The following is a 26,152-nucleotide window of genomic DNA, read 5'->3' on the forward strand; positions in this document are numbered from 1 at the left end:
AACAAATACATTTGCCATGAATGCTAAGGCTGTATAGGAGGAAACATTTGACATGGAAAGGTTGACAACTGTAAAAATATAAATACTGTTGTTTGTTAGTAGTTTTAAAGTGTGCAGAATTGTGTAACAGACTCTTGGTGACTTCCTAAGCTCATGGCTGAAAATGAGGTCCACTCTGTCTGCCATTTTGCCGGCCACACCTAGAATAGTTTTCATCACTCCTTCAATCTCCACAATATCCTTGTCAGATCCTATGTTCCCTCTGCACCCATTTCCCTACCCTACAGCTCCTCCCCTACGACTGCCCCTCTCTAAGACAAGCTCTATGCACCCTCTCACTACCACCTATACCAGCCCTGTAACTGGTAAAACATATAGTAGCAAAGGGACAGCAATCTGTGAAATGACCCATCATACACCAGTTGTTATGTAAACACTGACTGGCCATCTACACTGGTACAACTACTGTCAGGCTGGCAGGATGAATGGGCATAGACCAAGTGTGTGTACTGGCAACATACAATATCCTGTTGCAGAGCATACTCTACAACATGACTGTGTTGACCTCAGTGCCTGAGTCACCACATGTGCCATATGGATTTTCTCCCAGACACTAGTTTCTCAGAACTCTGCCAGTGGGGAGTGGTGTAACACGTCTTCAGTACTCGGCATCTGCCTGGACTTAACTTGATTAATTTCTTCAGTCTCATAATTTCTACCCACTTCCTTTTAGTTTTCTACTACATATTTCATTTTCTGACCTATCTATTGCCCCTCCCACCTTGACACTCTTATAAACACTTGCACCATGTTTTGTCAGTAATCTCTGTCTTGCCTATCACGCTACCTTCACCTTTAAGCTCTCAGGTTTTCAAATCATCCAATCCAGTCCCCAACAACCAGTTCTTCCTTCTCGTCCCGAGGCGCAGGCGTCGGCTCGTAGTGGCGTTGGGGCAACTGTGGTGAGACCTATGCCTACTTCGGTGGCCTTGGAATCACATGGAACCCCTGATGTCGCTGCGTCTTCCGGCAGTGAGCATCTTACCGGTCAGCCATCACTCCAGGGTGAATGGCGGACAGTGGTGGGCTCGCGCGTGCCTGGCCGAAAGGCGAAGGTGGGATCTGGCCGCGTGGCAGCTGCCTTACCCCTTTCCAACAGGTACGGGGTGCTTCCTAGTGGTGATGACATCGTTTCCGAGCCACCACAGGATGCCTCGCCTGTTGGGCCAGTGGCCGATTCTCCGGCAAGGTCCCGACAGTCACAGAGGGCGGGCCTATTAGTTATAGGGAGCTCCAACGTTAGGCGGGTTATGGAGCCCCTCAGGAAAATAGCGGGTAGGTCGGGGAAGAATGCCAGTGTGCACTCGGTGTGCTTGCCGGGGGGTCTCGTCCGTAATGTGGAGGAGGCCCTTCCGGCAGCTATTGAACGCACTGGGTGTGACCGGCTGCAGATAGTAGCACATGTCGGAACGAATGACGCCTGCCGCTTGGGTTCTGAGGCCATCCTTGGTTCCTTCCGGCGGCTGGCTGATTTGGTGAAGACAACCAGCATCGCACGCGGAGTGCAAGCTGAGCTTAATATCTGCAGCATAGTGCCCAGAGTCGATCGCGGTCCTCTGGTTTGGAGCCGTGTGGAGGGTCTAAACCAGAGGCTCAGACGACTCTGCGACTATAATGGTTGCAAATTCATCGACCTCCGTTATTGGGTGGAGAACTGTAGGGCCCCCCTAGACAGGTCAGGCGTGCACTACACACCGGAAGCAGCTACTAGGGTAGCAGAGTACGTGTGGCATGCACACGGGGGTTTTTTAGGTTAGAGGGACCCCCCCCCCTTGGGCGAAACGATAAAATACCTGACGGCTTACCAGAGAGGACATTATCATCGTTGATAAAGAACGCCCGTCCTCAGAGACCAAAAACAGGAAAAGTTAACGTAATATTGGTAAACTGCAGGAGTATCCAGGGCAAGGTTCCTGAATTAGTATCTCTTATTGAAGGAAATAGTGCGCATATAGTATTAGGAATGGAAAGTTGGTTAAAACCGGAAGTGAACAGTAACGAAATCCTAGACACAGAATGGAATATATACCGCAAGGATAGGATAAACGCCAATGGTGGAGGAGTATTTATAGCAGTAAAGAATTCAATAATATCCAGTGAAGTTATTAGCGAATGTGAATGTGAAATAATCTGGGTTAAGTTAAGTATCAAAGGTGGGTCAGATATGATAGTCGGATGCTTCTATAGACCACCTGCATCAGCAACCGTAGTAGTTGAGCGCCTCAGAGAGAACCTGCAGAACGTCGTGAAGAAGTTTCATGATCATACTATTGTAATAGGGGGAAGACTTCAATCTACCAGGTATAGAATGGGATAGTCACACAATCAGAACTGGAGCCAGGGACAGAGACTCTTGTGACATTATCCTGACTGCCTTGTCTGAGAATTACTTCGAGCAGATAGTTAGAGAACCAACTCGTGAAGCTAACGTTTTAGACCTCATAGCAACAAATAGACCGGAACTTTTCGACTCCGTGAATGTAGAAGAGGGTATCACTGATCATAAGTCAGTGGTTGCATCAATGACTACAAGTGTAATAAGAAATGCCAAGAAAGGAAGGAAAATATATTTGCTTAACAAGAGTGATAGGGCACAAATCGCAGAATATCTGAGTGACCACCATCAAACGTTCATTTCTGAGGAAGAGGATGTGGAACAAAAATGGAAAAAATTCAGAAACATCGTCCAGTACGCCTTACATAAGTTCGTACCGACTAAGGTCCAAAGCGAGGGGAAAGATCCACCGTGGTATAACAATCATGTACGAAAGGTACTACGGAAACAAAGAAAGCTTCATCATAGGTTTAAGAGTAGTCGAATCATAGCTGATAAGGAAAAGCTGAACGAAGCGAAAAAGAGCGTAAAGAGAGCAATGAGAGAAGCATTCAACGAATTCGAACATAAAACATTGGCAAACAATCTAAACAAGAACCCTAAAAAGTTTTGGTCATATGTATAATCGGTAAGCGGATCTAAATCCCCTATTCAGTCACTCGTTGACCACGATGGCACCGAAACAGAGGACGACCGAAGAAAGGCAGAAATACTGAATTCAGTGTTCCGAAACTGTTTCACTGCGGAAAATCGTAACACGGTCCCTGACTTCAGCCGTCGCACGGACGCCAAAATGGAAAATATTGAAATAAACGATATCGGAATTGAAAAACAACTGCTATCACTTAGTAGCGGAAAAGCATCCGGACCAGACGAGATACCCTCAAGATTCTACAGTGATTATGCTAAAGAACTTGCCCCCTTTCTATCAGCAATTTATCGTAGATCGCTGGAAGAACGTAAAGTACCTAGCGACTGGAAGAAAGCGCAGGTCGTTCCCATTTTCAAGAAGGGTCATAAATCAGATGCGAATAATTATAGGCCTATTTCGCTTACGTCAATCTGTTGTAGAATAATGGAACATGTTTTGTGTTCTCGTATTATGACGTTCTTAGATAATACAAATCTCCTTCATCATAACCAACATGGATTCCGCGAACAGAGATCATGTGAAACTCAGCTCGCCCTATTTGCCCAAGAAATTCACAGTGCCGTAGACACTGGCGAGCAGATTGATGCCGTATTCCTGGACTTCAGGAAGGCATTTGATACGGTTCCGCACTTACGTTTAGTGAAAAAAATACGAGCTTACGGAATATCGGACCAGGTTTGTGATTGGATTCAGGATTTCCTAGAAGAAAGAACACAACATGTCATTCTTAACGGTTCAAAATCTGCAGATGTAGAGGTAATTTCGGGAGTACCGCAGGGAAGCGTGATAGGACCTTTATTGTTTACAATATACATAAATGACTTAGTTGACAACATCGGTAGCTCCGTGAGGCTATTTGCAGATGACACGGTTGTCTACAAGAAAGTAGCAACATCAGAAGACTCGTACGTACTCCAGGAGGACCTGCAGAGGATTAATGCATGGTGCGACAGCTGGCAGTTTTCCCTAAACGTAGATAAATGTAATATAATGCGCATACATAGGGGCAGAAATCCATTCCAGTATGATTATGCCATAGGTGGTAAATTATTGGAAGCGGTAACGACCGTAAAATACTTAGGAGTTACTATCCGGAGCGATCTGAAGTGGAATGATCACATAAAACAAATAGTGGGAAAAGCAGGCGCCAGGTTGAGATTCATAGGAAGAATTCTAAGAAAATGTGACTCATCAACGAAAGAAGTAGCTTACAAAACGCTTGTTCGTCCGATTCTTGAGTATTGCTCATCAGTATGGGACCCTTACCAGGTTGGATTAATAGAAGAGAGAGACATGATCCAGCGAAAAGCAGCGCGATTCGTCATGGGGACATTTAGTCAGCGCGAGAGCGTTACGGAGATGCTGAACAAGCTCCAGTGGCGGACACTTCAAGAAAGGCGTTACGCAATACGGAGAGGTTTATTATCGAAATTACGAGAGAGCACATTCCGGGAAGAGATGGGCAACATATTACTACCGCCCACATATATCTCGCGTAATTATCACAACGAAAAGATCTGAGAAATTAGAGCAAATACGGAGACTTACAAGCAGTCGTTCTTCCCACGCACAATTCGTGAATGGAACAGGGAAGGGGGGATCAGATAGCGGTACAATAAGTACCCTCCGCCACACACCGTAAGGTGGCTCGCGGAGTATAGATGTAGATGTAGATTAAGTCTCCCCTTTCTCTGGGTTCTGGGCGCCTTTTCCAAAACCCTCCCAATTTCCTAAAATGCGTCAGTCCTTTTCCTTCATCCCCCTTCCTTCCCCTCCAATTCTTCTGCCAGAGGAAGGAGCCACTGGCTCTGAAAGGTTGTGTATTCCCTTAACTTTTATGTGTGTGTTCTCCTGCTGGCACTTGGTGAGTGGACGTTTTATCCATCCAATTGGATTATATTTTCAAAACTGATTACTTTCATCAATTTTTTGTATCAGTATGGCAATGCTTCCTGTTCATAAAGCAGCATCTGTGAGGCATTGGTTTGTGGACAGTAACATTCTTGAAATGAACTTGCCTGCCCAGAGTCCCAACCTGAACCCAATGGAGAAATTTTGAGATGAGTTAGACCATCAACTCTGCTCCAGATCACAGTGTCCAACATCATTACCTTCTCTGGTTTTGGCTCTTGAGGAAGAATGGACTGACATCCCCCACAGAAATTAAGTTTCCAGCATTGTTCAAGCCGTCATAAAAGTAAAGGGTGGTCACATCACACACTAATGTCCACTAACATGACCCTGGATACTTTATATTTATTATATGCTGCTATTTACTTGTGAGGAAACCCTTCAGAACACTGCAAAAGTTAGTGTGTGTGCATATGAAACACAGTGATTGGTCAAATGAAAATTGAGATAGTCTGGTAGGGAGGACATAAAAAGGACTTTAAAGGAGAAAGAATAACAATGCAGTCAGTTCAGTCATAGATATATATTGTTTATATGTGAAGGCAAAGCGAATATTTCTCAGCTTGGCAGTGAAAGATTTGTTTTGTAGTTCAATAACTTTTATTCTCGTATTTATCTACATTTTTATCCACATTTTTACAGTGATTAGTTTCCAGTGATTTACAAGAAAGAAAACTGGCGTTCTATGAATCAGAGCGTGGAATGTCAGATTCCTTAATTGGGCAGGTAGGTTAGAAAATTTAAAAAGGGAAATGGATAGGTTAAAGTTGGATATAGTGGGAATTACTGAAGTTCAGTGACAGGAGGAACAAGACTTCTGGTCAGGTGAATACAGGGTTATAAATACAAAAGCAAATAGGGGTAATGCAGGAGTAGGTTTAATATGATGTTGTTGTTGTGGTCTTCAGTCCTGAGACAGGTTTGATGCAGCTCTCCATGCTAACCTATCCTGTGCAAGCTTCTTCATCTCCCAGTACCTACTGCAACCTACATCCTTCTGAATCTGCTTAGTTGTATTCATCTCTTGGTCTCCCTCTATGATTTTTACCCTCTACACTGCCCTCCAATGCTAAATTTGTGATCCCCTGATGCCTCAGAACATGTCCTACCAACCGATCCCTTCTTCTTGTCAAGTTGTGCCACAAATTCCTCTTCTCCCCAATTCCATTCAATACCTCCTCATTAGTTATGTGATCTACCTATCTAATCTTCAGCATTCTTCTGTAGCAACACATTTCGAAAGCTTCTATTCTCTTCTTGTCCTAACTATTTATCGTCCATGTTTCACGTCCATACATGGCTACACTCCATACAAATACTTTCAGAAACGACTCCCTGACACTTAAATCTATACTCGATGTTAACAAATTTCCCTTCTTCAGAAACACTTTCCTTGCCATTGCCAGTCTACATTTTATATGCTCTCTACTTCGACCATCATCAGTTATATTGCTCCCCAAATAGCAAAACTCCCTTACTACTTTAAGTGTCTCATTTCCTAATCTAATTCCCTCAGCATCACCAGACTTAATTCGACTACATTCCATTATCCTCGTTTTCATCTTCTATCCTCCTTTCAAGACACTGTCCATTCCGTTCAACTGCTCTTCCAAGTCCTTTGCTGTCTCTGACAGAATTACAATGTCATCGGCAAACCTCAAAGTTTTTATTTCTTCTCCATGGATTTTAATACCTACTATGAATTTTCTTTTGTTACCTTTACTGCTTGCTCAATATACAGATTGAATAACATCAGGGATAGGCTACAACCCTGACTCACTCCCTTCCCAACCACTACTTCCCTTTCGTGCCCCTCAACTTTTATAACTGCCATCTGGTTTCTGTAGAAATTGTAAATAGCCTTTCACTCCCTGCATTTTACCAAGCAGTAAAGGAAAAAAAAAGAAAAATTTTGAGTAGGATATAAAATGTAGACTGGGAGTGGCAAGGAAAGTGTTTCTGAAGAAGAGAAATTTGTTAACATCGAGTATAGATTTAAGTTTCATGAAGTCATTTCTGAAAGTATTTGTATGGACGGTAAATCGTGTAGACAAGAAGAGAATAGAAGCTTTCTGTTATAACGTCAAGTTTAACACATAACGACACAACACATATAAGTCACAGAGTAAGTTGACAAGCAAGACATGTGTACACATTAGCATTCGAATGAGCACTGAGTCCCAGTCTAGCGGCCGCTGCTCGGCTGGCCGCTTAGGTGGCGCAGCTGCTGCATGGCTGGCAGACAGCGCCACACATAGAGGACACGCGTAATTGCGCAGCGGCGCTTTGAATGATCAGCGAGTCACAACACTTTTCCCCCCTTTGAAATTGTTGCACTGGTCTTGATGGAGGTGTCCTGGAGATGGCTAACGTCCATAGGCGTTGTTTGACTCGCCGTAAAGTCTCGAGGAGGAGGCTTCCCGTACGGATGGAAGTGTCCCCGATGATAACGGGTCGAGATGACAGGAGACGTAGGGGTCGAATCTGCTGGGGCCCCATGCACCAATCTGCCCGTTGCGGCAAGTCTAGTTGATATGACAGGAGACATGGGCGATGCGTCGGCATTCGTTGGAGGAGGAGGCGAGTAGATTTGCTCTGACAGAGGATGGTCATCCAGTTCCTGCATGGGCACGTCTCCTGGTGGCATCTGTTCTTGTGCTGGCATCGCGATGACGGTTAGAGGACTGCGTTGTGAGCATTGAGAGATGCCAAGATCCCAAGCGTCAGGTAGAGCCAAAGGTGGTGTAGCGGAACCCGTCCACAACCCGCTGCTCGGCAACATCCAGGTGGAAACACAAAAGTTCGTCCCTATCAAATGCCTGATCAGGGCCCATGGGAAGGCGAGACAGAGCATCAGCATTCCCATGTTGAGCCGTTGGCCGGAAATGAATCTCATAATTGAAACGAGACAAGTAAAGAGCCCAACGCTGGAGGCGGTGTGCAGCCTTGCCGGGAAGTGACGTTATCGGATGAAACAAGGAAACAAGTGGTTTGTGATCCGTAACAAGATGAAATTTTGAGCCATAGAGAAAAACACCAAACTTATGAAGAGCATAAATAATGTCCAAAGCTTCTTTCTCAATTTGAGAATACTTTTGTTGGGCATCCGTGAGCGTTTTGGAGGCATAAGCAATAGGTTGTTCCGTAACGTCAGAAAAACGGTGCGCAAGGACTGCACCGACCCCGTATTGGGAGGCGTCTGTGGCAAGAACAAGATGTTGGCCAGGTCGATAAGTAGCCAGGCACGGGGCCTGTTTCAGCATAGCCTTCAATTTCTGGAAAGCCGCTTCGCATGATGCGGATCAGTGAAAAGGCACGTTTTTATGCAACAGGCGATGCAACGGCTGAGCCACCGAAGCCACAGATGGTAAAAACTTGTGATAGTATGCTATTTTCCCCAAGAAGGCCTGCAGTTCCTTAACAGATGTAGGGCGAGGAAGGGCATCGATCACAGCGACAGTTTGCTGAAGCGGACGAATACCATCCCGAGAGAGTTGAAACCCCAAGTACGTGATAGATGCCTGAAAAAATTGTGATTTCTGAAGATTACACTTAAGACCGGCAGTCTGTAAGACATGAAAAAGTGTGCGGAGATTTTGAAGATGTTCTTCAGTGGTGGAGCCAGTGACAACAATGTCATCCATGTAATTGATACACCCAGGGACAGGGAGCAATAATTGTTCCAAGAATCGCTGAAAGAGAGCAGGGGTGCTAGCAACCCCGAATGGCAAGCGTTGGTATTGATAGAGGCCGAAAGGCGTGTTAAGGACCAGAAACTGCCGGGAAGCAGCGTCGAGAGGAAGTTGATGATAAGCTTCTGACAGGTCAATTTTAGAAAAATACTGGCCTCCAGCAAGTTTAGTGAACAGTTCTTCAGGATGGGGCATAGGGTGAGTGTCGATGAGGCATTGAGCATTTACAGTGGCTTTGAAATCGCCACAGAGACGAATATCACCATTTGGCTTAGCAACTACAACGACAGGAGAGGGCCACTCACTGGAAGTGACAGGAAGCAAGATCCCTGAAGCAGTGAGACGATCCAACTCCCGTTTTACCCGATCGTGAAGGGCCACAGGAATGGGCCGAGCCCGAAAAAACTTAGGCCGAGCAGTGGGTTTGAGCGTGATATGAGCTTCAAAGTCGTTTGCACGGCCTAACCCAGGAGAAAAAAGGGACGAAAATGTCGTCGACAAGGAATCCAGTTGAGCATACGGAATAGCATCAGAGACAATATTGACAGAGTCATCTATGGAGAACCCAAAAACGCGAAAGGCATCGAAACCAAAAAGATTTTCTGTGTTGCTCTGGTCGACCACAAATATGGGAACAGTGCGAACGACGGATTTGTAAGATACCTCAGCATTAAACTGTCCCAAGAGAGAAATCTTCTGTTTATTGTACGTCCGTAATTGCCGAGTGACAGGGGACAGGAGTGGAGAACCCAGCTGAAGATACGTCTGAGAATTAATTATAGTGGCAGCAGAACCGGTATCCACTTGCATGCTAACATCTCGACCAAGGATTTGGACAGTGAGGAATAACTTCTCTGAAAGGGAAGAAGTGCAATAGACAGACAACACAGAATCAGAATCAGTGTCATGTTCATGAACATCATGTATGCGGTCGGATTTGCAAACGGCAGACACATGACCTTTCTTTTTGCAATTGTGACACGCAGCCCAACGTTGGGGACAATCCTCGCGTGAATGTTTCGTGAAACACCACGGACATGAAGGAAGTTGCCGGGGGTTTTGCTGCAGTTTCTTAGCGGGTTGTTTACGGCTAGGCTGAGGCTGCGCGTGGGAGCGCACTGCGGCCACGTCGGCCGGCGGGGCCGCGCCGCACTCGTCGTCAACAGCGCACAGAGGTTGTATTTCCCCGACATCACCCCACGCCTCTATTTGCGCCCCAGCGGCGCGAGAAATTTCAAAAGACTGCGCAATGGAGAGAACTTCATCTAGAGTCAGATTCACCAACTGAAGGGCACATTGCCGAGGGGAAGTTAAGGGAAGATTACTGTATGGTGGAACAAGTAGGTGCAATCAAGGGTAGGTGAAAAGACTGATAAGGGTAACATTGAGCGTCCTTTTTCTCTTCCTCTGTTCTTCTCCCTCCCTCCCCCCCCCCCCCCCCCCTGTCCTTCAAAATTGTTCTTAGTGGACCTCTTACTTGTCAGTGCATGCTAAGGTTGCAAAATCATGCTTCTTCAATAGTGTTCAACATGGAGGCAGACTGTTTCAATTTTCATCATCAGTATTTGACCTCAAGGAAAGGAGAGGTGATGGCATAATTGTTCCTGATCAGTAGACTTTGCATTAATGTCCAAAGTTCCACTTTTTTGCAGTGCCTCATTCAGTGAGCTCATGTGTACTTACAAATACTTACAAATTGGTTTGCCCAATGTCTTACACATTAGCTGTGTTACAGACAACAGGATGAATAAAATACAATCTACAATTATCTATTAGAGGGCCCACTAAGCTTACTGTATGCCCCATGGTGCTATTTGAAAGAAAGAAGCTATGTACCAACAACACATCAGCCTTCCCTACTCAATAACCATAACAATAATACAAGCACCACACTAAACTGTCGCCTTATTAAAAAAAGCATTTATACACCATGAAAGAAGGCACTTTAACAATGAAAGAAAACATGTACAATTACATGGCTATATTTTAACCCTTTAGTGAGATGGTTTTCAAAATTCCTTGATTGTGCATCTTCCAGCTTTTACACTGCAGTTATTTTCTTAAGCACTGTGCCACATTCATTCAGAAACTTTTTATCTTAGAAAAATGAATGTATATATTGTCACATAGAAGCCACAAACGAGTAACAGTTATGATAACAACAAATCCTACCATCTCACTCTGAAAGAATGTTCATTAAGCATATTAAATCACAGACAGAACTGAACAGCCTGCCTGAGTAGACTGAGATGTCTACTAATTTCCAATATTCCACAAATAAGAAAATATCAGAACTTTCCAGAAAATCCAAATCTTAACTGATAAACAACTGTGGGATGCGCGAATGGAACCGATAACCTGCACATTGCCAATCAGTGATTATAATTGCTTTAGCATGGCAGACAACATACATCACATGACATTGCTCCCTCTCCTTGTAAAACAGATTTGGAGTGGACTATGGCTTCTTGGATCTGGATCTTGTCAGTGGTATTTCATATGGCAGTGCTGGTGGAGGCCTTACATTTCAGTGTCATGTTATCATAGTCACTGTGATGTTCAAATGCTGTTCCTACAGTTTAGGCTTCACAATTTCTGCGTATAACTTAATTTTCTTTGTATCAAAAGACTCTACTGTTGATCCGCATCTCAGGACTATGATTGGGTTTCATGCGAAGGAGATAGTCATAGTCTCAGCAATTCTGACTCCTTGGTGTAAGATGATTGTGGGACAAGGTAGTGCTTTAACAATGCTTTTCATAGCTTGAGCTTTCACATATGTGTAAAAACTCACGAAAGAGCATATATGAAAATGTCTTATTACAATTTCTGCACGTGCAAGCAGGTTCAGATATAATTACAAATGAAGTGCTCCACACTCCAAAACCATGTCTTCTACAAGAAACCTGGTGACCGCTGCAACTTTATCAGTCAGAACCACTCTGGTGCCAATTTGGCAGATGATGCAGTCAGTACACACTAATATCCACTTATTCCCATTTGTTGATTAGGAAAACTTCCCCAAGATGTCTATATCTTTTTGGTGAAATGGAGAGGAACTGCAAGTGTAGTAGGTTCCGCATGTTCTAGTAGCAACTGAGGCCCACACTTGAGTTGCTGGCATCACCTGCAGTGGCTTACATAGTGTTCGGCATGTTGGTAGAGACCTGGCAAATGAGACCTGCTTTTGATTCTACCAAACATCTTTGCAAATCAAAGATGATCCAATGTTGGAGTATTGTGAAAGTACTTCACTATGCCTGGCTGGAATGGCAGGCAACCATTTTGTTCAGTGAGTCCTACTACTTTTTACACAGTGTTTCATCTATCAGTATTCTCCTTTGATAGATTTTTTTCTTGTTTCAGGCCTCTATAGTATTCAGGAATACTGGATCTTCCCTTGTTCATCTGCACTGTTTGTTAGTGCACCACTGACTAGGATGTTACCACATTGTAATGTTCTGCCAAAGGATCGCGTGAAAGGCCTTTGGTGCCCATGTTTTGGTATTTCAACATTTCTGGCTCTTGGAGCCATAGTATTCACTCCCAAACCTCACTTCATTATTGAGAAAGAAAATATCACCTAAAGTATGATGTAAGAAGTGGAGTGATGTGCAGACACATTTTCATTTAATTTTAATTTCTTTAAAAAAAATAATTCTGATTTGATTGGCAATTATTGCAGAAATCCTCAATACCAAGCTGTCTCATATAATAATTGGATTCTTTTCATAACCATTTTTCTTTAACAACTTTAGTGTTAGATAAAGCAAATGAAGTATTTTGTGCGCCTTTGTCCAACACCAACAATGCACTCTGAGCTAAGTTTTTCAGGTTAACCAGTGCACTTTGGAAGATGAGCGAGTACACTGGTTTAGGGTGGCTGCACAGTACGCTTGTAAATGGAATGGTGCACAGATAACATCTTTGTCTTGAAGAAACACACTTGCGAGCAATGTGAAGTGGGTTGGGGAACCAGAAAATGACATTTTTATACATTAAATTCAAACAGATAAATTGTTAACAAGTTTTTATGTGATATTAATGATGAAATCACCCTTGTTATCACAACTTTTTGCCATTAGTGTGCAAATTTATAATGCCGGATCAATGTAAATTGATTGGTTTTTGAGCAAACTATCTGGAGATGACATGAGCATGATCCAAAGTTTCACATTTTTTGCCACTTAGATAATGTTCTAGCAATCAAAGTAAGTGAACATCTGAAGGTGCAATATTGGGCGAGTATGGTGGGTAAGGCAATATCTCCCATCCCGATTCATTAATTTTTTCCAGGGTTGGACTTGCACAGTGCAGTCTTCCATCATCATATTGCAATAACATCTTTTCTGTCAACAGTTGCTGGACACTTTTCAATTACAGATTGATTTACTCAATCCAGTTGTTCACAGAAGAGCTCTGCATCCACATTTTGTCCAGGTTTTTGCACTTCAAAATGAACAACCCACAAATACTTTACCAAACAAAGAAAGGCAGTTATTTGGTGTGTAAGCTTGGATCAGCTGTAGTTTGTGAGGATTCATTTGCAAAAAGCCACTGCCTTTTGTATTTGGGATTATTATAGAGGGCCCATTTTACGTCTCCAGTGGACAAGCAATCAAAAACCACTTCTGTATTGTGCTGCTGAAGTAATATGTTACATGTGGTGGATCAGTTAGCTTTGTTTGTCTTTACCAGTCTGCTGAAAACATTTTTGGATGCTCAAACAGGGTTGGTTAAGAGTGTTTAACAATTCCGCAATTGTCTAGCATGGATTTGCTTCCACTTCCACCCTTAACATGTCATTGTCTAAAGTTGTTGGTCGTTCAGACTGATATGAGTCGGAAAGGTCAAAATTACCAGATATGACCTTAGAAAGCCAGCTTCAGCATTTGCTAATGTCTAATGAACTTGGATAAACACTACAAACTATTTTTTCGGTACAGCCGTTATGTTACTGCCATTGTGGCTGTTACGTTACAACCCTTGTGAGTCTCAAAAAGCATACAATACTGGATATGTACCTCTTCCGATATTTCACTGGTCATTTCACCATAACTTGGGGAAAAAAAATCAAAATTTAATTATTTATGAATAAACATGTCACTCTAACATTAAAAAGTCTTTGGTATGACTTTGAAGTACACAATGAGCTGATATATGATAAATGAATATCAACATGCACACAAACAACTTTACTTTCTGCTCCCCTTAATAGGAAGTTTAGTTTCATTTGTGGATGTAACTAATGTAAAGTATTTTATGAACAAATATTGTAATTATTATGAACTTTAAGTGTGTTATTTGTGACACAGTAAGTTAGTACTTTATTGTATCGCTAGTTAGCCATTTTGTAGCTCTTACTGCTGCGTAAATCATTTATAAGAGCTACTGCCATCTGTATCAAAAATTTAAAAGTTGACTGCCTATGTAGTAGTGTCAAGAGCCTTAGCCTACTCGCTAGTCAGTCTCTTACAGCCTCATATCAAGAAACACAAATTTATGACCTGAGTACTGCTTCAACGCAAGGACATCCACCTAAGACACCAGGCAGGTGAGCAATTAGCAACTGTGTGTTCTGTGTTAATGTGTAAGAGGGCAACTATGACCCCTTGCATGTTCTTTATTTCAGTATAAATGTGGAGAGGTGCGTGTAGGAATATTTAGCAAGAACAGTGAACAGGTGTAGCCGCAAAAGTAGAATGTGAGCAAACCATATTTGTACATGTATATAGTATTTTAACTGCATGAACTGGTGCAGCAAATGATTAATTATTACCTCACCATGAGTGCTGAGCATGAACCAAGGCTAACACTTCAAGTTTAAATTAGGCTATCAACTATGTCAAATTAGTACTCATGTGCACAGCCCTCAGATTATGTGAGTGGTATCATTATGAAGATTTCATCATACAACTCAGCCTAGCATTGCAGAAGCCAACAATGCGAGCAGGGCACAGTGAACGAGACACTGTAATGCCATACAGGGTGCACAAGCATATCTGGCATCAGCACTGGATGTCATGTCAGCCCCGTGCACACATACTTGAGCCCTGCCGATATCTCCACTTTCCCCATACTGATGGAGGAATTTGTTTTGTCTTTTCTATGTACGTGCCTGATGCTCAGCATTACTACTGGTACTGCTACTACCACTACCACCACCACCACTTGGAGAGTACTTCAGCAGCAGTTACATATAACTCATTTGCACTATGCTCTTGATTTCTCTAGTACTCAGTGCTTTACCCATCCTCACTTTCTGTAGCTTTTCTTTCCACCTCTTGCCTCTTTCGATGAGAAGGAAGAAACCATTAAGTCTGATACCTTGCTATATACAAAATTTCAAAGTATTCTGTCTTGTACATTGTAGATATGTTTCAGTACGTACAATTGTTCCATTCACCCTCAATATCATCAAAAGCCTTAACACCAAAAGCTGCACATGGTAAGTCTTTGTTTCATATAGTATAAGTGAAGGAGAGGAAAATTACACTCACCACTGAAAGTGCCAATGCTGGAAGCGACGACGCAGCAGTTGGCTGGTTAAAACGCAGCTGCGCTCGGTACCTCATACCGCTGAGCCGTGAGAGTCCTTGCCCTGCAGCGACCTTACTCGTTGGAGATACACGTGATGAGCGGGAACGGCCTTTCACTGTTTCCCAGCCTTGAGTATCATCTGTATTGAATGAAGTAACATGCTAATAAAACAAAAGTCACTCAACTCTTTATCACGTTCTATAGATGTCGCTTATATGAAAACCTCGAAAGGTGTAGAATGAGTCCAGGTACACACACACACACACACACACACACACACACACACACACACACAAAAAATAAAACTGTTACAATTGCACCAATAATTAACTATCATTCTAAGACTTACTTTTCAGGTCATTAAATAAGTTTGTACAGCAGAAAGACAAATTCTATTTTTATCATTAAATTTAGTGTTTCATTTGCCATAAATCTGCATTTCAAAGCATTGCCATTTCATAGATAGTGGATGATAGATCTGCATGGTAGTGACCACTAGAAAACGTTAACTTTTGAAAGTACTTCAACTTTGGCACTGTCTGGATCGTGGTGTGTATATACGGACCAAAAAAAAAAAAAAAAAAAAATTATGGTTTTCCCACTTAGAAATACACTTTTTCCCTGGTGAAAATACACTATACCCCAGGTGATCCCAGGTGAAAATAGACTATACCCTGAGTGAAAGTACATTTTTTCCATGTTAAGTGACAATATACTTTCCATCGGACCTGTGAGACTTATCAATCCGTTGACTGGTACAAGTTTTATACACTTTAGGGGTTGGAACCCAACAAAAAACAATGCACTTTGGAAAGATTTTTGAAGTGCAGTAATATGTACACTGCATAGCTTTGTGTTATGAAAGTATAAATATGAATTCCACCAAATACAAAACAGTAGCTTCCAAAGCACTGAAATCGAGATTGCGGTGCACTTTTGTCACCCAATCATAGCTTATGTCATGTGATCTCGCGTGCCAATGACAGCAGATATTTAGAGCATAGGACACGTTAAGGAGCATGAACACACAACTATGAACAGTTAAGAGTTCAAATTAATATACATACAGAACAGCACATACAATAACTGTCGTCAAAATTTGTTGCTTTCCCCCTCCTGAGGGTGTTATTACACAGTGTCCCAAGAGCACAGCTTAAATTGCAGTAGCTGAATAATTCTGACAAACAAGATTTAAAATTATAGATTTCATTACTGTGCACGGAACATTTTGTAGGTTACCTGGTTGTATACATGTTCCGCCGAGCACTTAAACTTTTCCACAGAGAAGCCATTTAGTATGAAATTGCTCAAGATCTCACTTCACACTTTTTTGAAGGATAATTGCACTTTTTGCCATTGTTATTTTATAATCTGTAATCTATGAAAGAACTAAAATAAATATGAAAACAAACCTTGATGCTTTGCCTTTTTTAGCATATGTTATCCTGCAATATATATTATAACAGAAATTTTCCAGTAAAATTTTAAATAATGGCATAAATGGGTGTTTCTGGGCCTGAAAATTTTCTAAGTGGCTGGTTTTCCTGTTGCTGTAACTCAGAAGAACTACTGTGCCTTGTAAACTTTCTAAATGCACTTCATATCTCTCCAAAACAACATCAATTATCAGATACCAAGCAGCATGTAAGCTAATTCCTAATTGTGTTATGTCAATGATAAATTTTTGAGACTCCTACAACAGCCAGCAGGAGAACTGTGGAAATCCATTGTGTGGACCAGTGTCAACATTTTGCTTAATAACTACTGTAAAATGGAAAATGACAAGTTACAGAGATTATTAAACATTAAAAAAACTGAAAACTGTTTCAGAAGAACATATTTGAAACAGAGAAATTAAAAAGAAGTGTGCATAGATTTTGCCACTCGAGTTTTGCTGCTTCCTGCAAGAAGTGATTTGCCCACATTTGTGCCTGTACTTGTTGACTTATTTGATCAGAAATATATTCAGTGCATTTTTGAATCTGTTGAATGATTCTTCTTTTGGTTCTGTGCTATTGTTGCATGTATGTAGGGATTTTTCAGAAGAGTGAAAAGTCTGCTATTATCAGCTCTGTTTATTCTGATTTATTTTTATTGTTGGTGAGTGGTGTATTTGCTTTACAAGTTCCACTAGTGTCAAATGCCATGTTTTGTACTTAGACACACCTATGTATTTTTTGTAGATTTTGTAAGGTTTCTGCTGGCCATTCCCACACACATCTCAGAGTTCTGACAGCTTAATTGGTAGACACCTGACATCTGAATTTCAATCCCAATTTATGTACCAAATTTCGAATGTTTTAAGCTGTCTCAGTACCTAACATTCTCACTACATATCCCACTTTGTCTATACTTCTAATACAGTGAAGTGCATCTAGTTTGCAGTTTCATTTTCAGTTTCCAGTTTCTCACTGTGATGTATTGTCAGGGTGTAAGCATAGTTGTTAGCTTTCCGATGTTACTGTATGTTGACGGTCCTGCTGCTTCCTTTTCTCCTCAATACTGAGAACATGTATATTAACCTTCTCCTCGTATATGGTATTCATGTACAAAACTACTCAAAAATTGGCACCTTCTGCCAACAACAATGGCTGTGTATTCTCAATTTGTTGTTCAAGGGCTGTGTTTAGTCTCAGACATAGATATTATACATTTGCTTTCAACAGCAAATCGTAATCTTATAATTAGTGTTGTCACTGGGTTTTTCTGTAACAGCTGATTTGAATAGCAAATCTTTGCCATTTTGTTGTCGAGTTGTGCTAGGTGAGACGTGTTAGTATATTTTTGGTTATTTAGCATGAGTCAGTTATTTTATTCTGACAAGTATGCCATGTACATATTTCTTTTGAAAAGTCACAGCTTAGGAGTTATTATTATTTTTGAAAAGCCACAGCTTAGGAGTTATTATTATTATTTACTATTATTATTACTGTTCTTTCTTCTTTTTCCTGGACTTATCATCTGTCCTCGTGTGTTTGACATGTTGTTATGGGTCTGACGACATTAGTGGTACAAGGTGGCCCAATGCCCTTACTGTCACCTCTTACAACCTAAACTACATCCCCTCACGCACTGTGGATTAAATGTCTCATCGGGCCACCAATTTGGCATTATCTGAAGAGAGAGAGAAAATTGTGATTTGGCAGATCACACTTACACACCTTCAGTCAGCTACCATCTAGTTTCTGTGTTGTTTGGCTCATGAGTATGTGCAGATTTGTGTGTTATTTTGAACAAATGTTTTCTGCGAAGTACCCAGGTCCTTCAAGTTCCCTTTCCAATGTTTGCTCAGAAACTAGTTGAGATAGCTTGCTTTCACTGAAACGAGCAATTCCTGTTGGGCTTGAAACTAATTCTCATTAAGGTGTTTGACATCCCAACTGGTTTCAGACAGTGAACTGTACCATTTACTTTTTTTGTTGTTAGAGTACCCATTGTCACGTGAGTTTCACAGTAACAGGTGCTTATAGTCTCTGATACTTATCAGAGAATATTAAGAGACATGAACAGTTAAACTCCCACACAACTGCAGACACAGAGCTCAACTTTTTAGGGGAAACAGAATACTTAAAAATACGGAATATCACCAAACCCATTTCTTCCCCCAGAGGTAACATATTACTTTACTATTACTAATTCCCACAAATGAAACATTTTCAAGAAAACTAATAGGAACCTCTTTCCCCTCAGCACTTTTGTTACATAAAAAAAAAACTTTTTTATTTTAGATTCAGTGCATTAGTATTTGTAAAATGACTCTTTCATATAGTGTTCATTAAGAAAATGACTATCATTCCACTTGGGACCTGTGGAATGGTACATTAGCTTATTTGTTTTATTTGTAAATATTTGTCATGTATTGTTGTTTTTCTGACATGTTCTACATCCTGGAGGACCTCCTCACTGGAGGACCTCCTCACTACGGATCAATTGGAATGAAAGTAAATCTAATCTAATGTAAACTAATCTAATCTAATCTTTAGTAATGTCATCAATACTAGTAGCAGAGAGAGAGATTTTCCTATTTAATAATCGCAACTGGCCCAAATGAACTACAAACACAGACAAAATTCTATGGAATTATTCCAAGTTTCTCTAGAATTTAAAACAAAATATACTAATACTTTTGTTTGTTTTAACAAAGATCTGTAACGGTGAGACTGCAAATAATTTAAAATGTTTCATGTTCTCACTAGAACCGACTGCAGCACTATGGATCTAGATCCTGTCGAAGGTCCTCTGTATGGGAGCATTGGTAGATCAAATTATGGTCATGAACCACCCATCATCCATTTGAGCCTCTGGCCTGTAGTAAGGCTTCACAAAAAAAGACACGGACGACGTGTATGCACTTTAGTATTCGTGATGAATAGTCCTCAACTTCTTATGCGGTGTCTGGCAAGCAACAAAGGATACTCGGAGCCCAAAGTACCACTTTTTCCGACAGCCCCACTTTCTGCACAGATGTAAAAATCCATAGTGAGTTTCCCAGACAGTGTCCCACTGACCAGTGCTTGGCATTATAGTGCTTTCAGTGTTTCTTCTGGATGTCCAGGGCTCCTGTATCAGCCAACTGTGTTGCTTCTTTGATCGTGGTGCTGAGGTGTTTCATGTAGTCTCCTGAGTATCATCTAGTTGAAATTAGAACAGTGCATCCATTGTCTTCATCTTGGGGTAGATGGAATGTTGTGAAGCTTGTAGTTTCTTGTTTCATTATGCTATATGAAAATGTCACAACTGGTAAGCTCTCTGAGATCAATTTACATTAAGAGCAGATGTGTCAATGTCTTATTAAAGCATTCTGTGAGATCATACATCTGTGAATGGTAGGCACTTGTCATCCTGCTGATGATGATGGTGTCACACTGTGAAATTACCTCAGATACTATTCTTGACTGTAAAACATTTCCACAATCAAAGATCAAACCACTGATTGCTCCATGTTTTCTACAAGGGATTTTATGATTTCTGGAATTTCAGCCATTGACACAGCTTCAGTGACAATGTAAGGATGAGATTGACCCTATTATCCATCAATTCCCATTTGCTGGCTCCAGGAACCTGTCCAAGAGGTCAATCCCAATTTGGTGGAATGGTGCTGCTGCAGGCAGGTTTGGTACCCCATGCCCTACATGTTTATTGTGGCACATGCTTCCATCATTGTTGTCCCTTACAGTGGCTCACATCGTGTCTAACAGACTGGTACAGATGTGGCCAGTGATACCTCCAGTCCAACTAGGGTCTTCATGAATGCCAGTTTGCCAGATGTTGGAATGTTGCAGAACCACTTCAAGAAGCTGGCTGTAACTGAGCTGGGATGATGAGCAACTTTCCATCCCACTCTATCACAGGTCCTCTTATCAAATGCTCTGAATATTAATTAGATGTAACCTTTGGTCAGTTCCTCTTCCTGCAAGGTTTCTGTGTTTTCTACAGTGCTGGATCTTCCCTTTGTTCAGCTGCAGTATCAGTTAATGTTGTGACAACTGGTATTTCACCTATTTCAACCACACTGCTGTGCTCTAGCAAAGGATTTCTTGAAAACTAGTTGGCAGCCTTGTGTTTGTGTCCACTTTTGTATATTACAGTGAAATTGTATTCTTGAAGCCTCAGTGTCCATCTGACTAGTCAACCCAATGGAGCCTTCATGCTAGTCCACCACCACTGTCTTAACTGTGAATAGTTTACCAAATAAATACAGCCACCAATACTTGTTGACAGTCCATAAACTGTAAGGCACTCTTTCTCGGTTGTAGAGTAGTTTCTCTCAGACTTGGAGAGTACCCTGGAAACATAAGTTATCTCCTTTTCAGCATCTGCCAGGATTTGTGCTAGAACAGCACATATCTCATAACCACTAGCATCGGAGTGAAGTTCTATTTCGGCATTCTCATCATATGCTGCTAGGACTGGGGAAAACCATAGTGTCTCCTGAAGGACAAGGAAAGAACTTTCTTATAGCTCATTCCAGGGCAATTTGATGTCTCCTTGAAGTAGTTCTTGCAAGGGATGTGCCTTGGTACAGAATTCCTTTATGGATCACTGTACGAGTGCATTCTGAGAAAACTTCTCACATCATGAATGTGCCACGTGCTGAGGAGTTAGAAAACCTGTGAGTGCTCTTATTCTCTCTGGATCAGGCCACACTCCATAACCATTCACTAGATGCTTGAAGATTTTCATTCCTCTGGGGGCATGGAGGTGCTTTTCCAGATGTCTTTGAAAAATGATAATGTCATATAGATAGCAAAGACAAGTTGTCCATTAAACATTCCAAGGCAGCTGGAGTCTTACACAGTGACTTTGAACTCATAGAGGCCATCAGGAAATGTGAAAACAATCTTTTCCTGGTCAGCCTGTCAGTCTTAAGGAATGGATGAAGTGTTTGTAAAGGTAATCATTATAAATACCTTTTATATTACAACCTCCATTATTAGGCAGATAATCCACAGCAATGCACTTTGGGAGTCAAGCTACAATCATCTGGCTGTCTAAGTTAAACCTAAACAAAACAGACTTCAATTACAATTGAGGTCACAATAAAAAATAAAATAAAATTTAAAACATAGTAACTTATTTGGACATGATTTCTCACCTTAGTTTAAAAATGGCAACACAAGACTCTTTGCTTTGCTTGTACATGTTACTGCACATCCACCAAAGCATTCCTTCTGTAAGGTGGTCAGCAGCAGGTGGATTATGTTCCTAATTTGTATGCTAAAATATTTGTAACACCTGTCAATTTTGATTTCACAGTAGTCTTTCTGCATACCCATTGTTGAGAAATACTTTGCTGCTTTCAAGCAGTCTAAAGAATCACCAATACATGGCAATGGATAGACATTTTTCTTTGTGATTTTGTTCAGCTGTCAGTACTTGATACTCAAACATCATGTTCTTCTTTACAGGAAGTACAGGAGTGGATCAAGGATTCTCTAAAGGTTCATGATGTCACCCTGCAGCACCTTCTCCACTTCCTCCCAGATTACTGTCATTCAGTGGGCAACAACCTTTACGATGCTACCTAATTGGTGGATGATCCTTGTAATGATTCTGTATTTGCCATGGGCCATTTGGTCTGCGGTTTCTCCACTCTGAATTTGAAAGCATCCAAAAACTGACACAGAACTGTTACCACTAGCCAATGTTGTTCTTCAGTCAGCCAGATCCCATTGGCAGTTCGATAGTACCTTCCTCCCCTGTTTTGTCTGCAATGGTCACAGATAATGATTATTCGTTGATGACACTGAGCTGCCCTTCCTAGATTTGTTTGGCTGTCCCTATGCACATAGTTTTAGTGATGAGTAGTGGCTACTCACGACAACTAGTGATTAAAAGTTTTCACTGAACACCTACAAGGCATATGATCACTGCTGACATGTAGATCTGTTTTGTGTGCTTTAGTAGCTTTCTGCAGTCGACAAAAGCTTCACAGTTTAACTGAAAATCTCAACTGATAATGAGAACTCATCTTGCTGATGAAGGTGGAACAACAACATCTTTAAAGGCAAAAAACCACACAGAGCAATCTTTGTTATGCGTTCTTGTTGGAACACAGCTTTGTCAGTCTGGAGATCTAATCTTCCACAGTCTATAACTGCCTGTGAAGCCTGCAAAAACTCCATCTGAGAGCGATGTCATGGCTACATTCTCTTAAAAGGGAGAAATTTGAAGGGCTATGTTCTCTAATTGATAGTTATTGTTGCAATAAATTTTCCCTCTCAGCTGTTCATATTTCCCATTTTTGACTTAGCACAATCACTTTCATATCATGGAGCATAGTCTCCTCTAGTTGGCGACAATTAGCATTCAGTACTACAGTAAGTGAAGCCCCTGAGCTGACTAGCACCCAGAAAGAGGTTTCCTGTCATCTAGGTAACTGTTGTCATGTTGGATATTCATCTGTGACAATCTCACCTATACAAATTACTGTCTTGCTTAGTTCTCCTGATTTCAGTGGCTAGATGTGTGGCTGGTACCTTTACATAGCGGAGGAGAATGTCTACAGCATGTTGGGGAGTGACTTCATCCACAATACGGCAATGAGTTTAATCTCATAGGTCAACAATAAACAACTGCAGTGTACAGCAGTACTAGGACTGTCACAATGGTTGACAACTTGTGGTGCAATAGTCACCAAATATTCATCATCTTCCTCTGCAGAAGCATTTAAGTCCAGAGCATCCAGAGTGAAAACTGACTAGCATGTTGTCCTCTGAGCTGCAAATGTCTTTTCTTCTGTGAAGTGTTATGTTAGGTGGAGGAGTTGCTTGTACCTGTGTTGGTCAGATATTGGATTGGAATGGATTGTTTGGGGAAAGAGACCAAACAGCGAGGTCATTGGTCTCATCGTGTTAGGGACGGACGGGGAAGGAAGTCGGCCGTGCCCTATCAAAGGAACCATCCCAGCATTTGCCTGGAGCAATTTAGGGAAATCACGTAAAACCTAAATCAGGATGGCCAGACGCGGGATTGAACCTTCGTGCTCCCGAATGCGAGTCCAGTGTGCTAACCACTGTGCCACCTCGCTCGGTACGGTCAGATGTTGGATTGTTGTTTGACAGTGGTGGCGTAATTCCGTGTTGGCTGTATCCATTCTTCACAGCGCGTTCCACTTGTAGTGGAGATTGGTGTTAATGATCAATATGTCTCTTCTCTAGCATTCACTATAACTTCCTGATGTATGGGATCTACGTTATGGCTGCTATGTCTTATGCATTGGGTGCAATAGTTCTCGCTGCCATAAAATGTTTTATCTCTGTTTTTATGACCTGGTGTGTGAGAGACACGAGATCATGGTGTTCCTTCAAAACTGCTATAGGGACCACATTTGGAAATCAATCATAACTCTTTCGTCCAACTCTCTTCCTTGTATTTCCTTGATATGCTGGCACCACTTGATGAATTCTTTTGCTGTTGTGACATCCCTTACCAGAAGAGGTGCATGCTGTCTGCAACTCCTTTCATCAAATGTGAGATTAGTTTCTGTCACACGCAGATTCGCAATGTTGCAAAGGACCAAAACATTCTGCATGTAAGACTGTGTTGTTTTCCCATGACATTGGGCCTTGTTCTTTAACTGTTCTGCTAAGACAACTTTCTGTTGCTTGTCACTAAATGTTTGCTTCAGTTTGGTCTGGAATTTGCTGCAGTTATTGAACTTCTCTTCCTTGTTCTCCGGCTACCAATGGGCTGTGGTGTCCAAATAAAAGTAAACATCTGCCAAACACATCATATAATCACACAGGTTGTATTTGGCAACTTGGTCAAATCTTTTTGGACATTTATTCGGGTGCTGACCAGAATCCTCTGGAAAACACAAATGGATTCTTGATGTGTAGCTGACTTATTTTTGGCTTGGAATCTATTGGTTTGCTGAAAATAGCCTTTGGAATGATGTCCTGTTCAGTTCCTGTCCCTGCAGGCGACAGATAATTTTTACGTTGCCTAATTGAAGCCACAGTGATGTATATGTTTTGCAATACCTGGCATCTCAAACAAACAATGTCACATGTACTCACACTTGAATGCAAATCCAAAAGCAGGGTTGTCAATGCAATACAAAACTTATCATTGAAAGTATGTCTATTATGGACACCGCATTAAGCCAGTTCCTGAATAGAATGTGCAGCTATTTATTCAAACATCAAATATTCCAGAAAACTGATATTTATACGTACATTGAATATTTAAGAACATACGAACATTATGAACCCAGATATTTCAACAGCCTACTGATGAGTACTAAATAATAAATAATTGCTGGTGGTCAGGTTTGGGACAGCAACCAGCAGCATACCAGACAGTGACAATAATGATTATACCACACTGTGCGCAGTATCATTTCCACTGAAAAATCTCACACCAGGTGATACAGTGTCAGAGACTTGGCAGCAGCAATAGTTAGGCAATGCCTCTAACACAACCTTTCTCTCTGGGATGCTAGCCCAGCAAGATATGCAGAAGTAATGAGAAGTTTGCATTGCAGGAGTGAGGTACTGTCAAAATTGACACTGTGAGGGCACGTTGTCACTCTGGATAGCTCAGCCAGTACGAGTGTTACTTAACGCTGAGCCACAATATGTTTGTTTCAATGTATGTATGTGAAAACAATTGCTTTTATGTCAAAGAGTAAATCATAGATAAATTACAAATCCTGATATGCATGTTGCAACAGCAATGAAAAATGTTCTCAGAAGAGAAAGACAAACAGACAACAATGAAGGACCAGAAAGTTCAGTGCATTACAACAAAGCAACAAACATTGTAACAACTCAATGCACTCCAGCATGGGTATTACACTCTGCAGCAAAAAGTCCACTGTTTTGAAACTTCCTAACAGATGAAAACTGTATGTCAGATCAAACCTCTTCCTATGGCAGTGACTGGAATAAGGTGCACTGTAACTGAGATATGAGTCTGACATAACACGTCAGTTTTGATCGGGCAATACTGCTCCCTCTTCCTTTATGTGAGAAGTAGACATAACTGTTGCAAAGAAGAATGTTAAAGTGATTTGTAACAATCTATTTTGATGTATGAGGAATTGAAATTTACACCAGATCTTTCAGTATTCCCCAAGTAATTTAGAACCTTCAAATATTTCTGTGATTTTTCCAGGTAAGCTAAAATTTAGCTAAGAATTCAAAGCAAAGAATTTGCAGCATGTTCCTGTAATAGCTGTGGCAGTGTTCTCTGCCTAGAAAGACTTCACATAAAGTGTCAAAACTTTAATGAATGTGTCATGGAAAAATTCTATGTAATTAACAAAGAAATCTTTTTTGTACGTGCATTTCGTATAAGGCAAGTGTACTTGTGCACAGCTATATTTTATAATTCTTCTGGCGTTCTGTATTCATTATTTGTAATCTCCCAGTCCATCTTCTCTTGAAATTCTGTGAAAAGGTCCATGAACCACCAATGGCATCAGTGACCTCTTTCCGTAAGAGTGGCTGGGACAAG

The 26,152-nt window shown here is 41.4% G+C and overlaps 1 protein-coding gene across 5 annotated transcripts in view; it reads right to left on the reverse strand.

The window, feature by feature from the left end:
- The window catches only part of LOC124615778 (S phase cyclin A-associated protein in the endoplasmic reticulum), a 590,398-nt gene that overhangs the window by 483,764 nt on the left and 80,482 nt on the right, over positions 1-26,152 (reverse strand). For all 5 annotated transcript variants that reach the window (XM_047143880.1, XM_047143883.1, XM_047143882.1 and 2 more), the window contains one exon: positions 15,151-15,329. In XM_047143880.1, coding sequence (XP_046999836.1) covers positions 15,151-15,329 — 179 coding nt within the window. The remainder of the gene's footprint in view (positions 1-15,150; positions 15,330-26,152) is intronic.

This window comes from Schistocerca americana, chromosome 5 (genome assembly GCF_021461395.2).
Source record: "Schistocerca americana isolate TAMUIC-IGC-003095 chromosome 5, iqSchAmer2.1, whole genome shotgun sequence".
Lineage (NCBI taxonomy): Eukaryota > Metazoa > Arthropoda > Insecta > Orthoptera > Acrididae > Schistocerca > Schistocerca americana.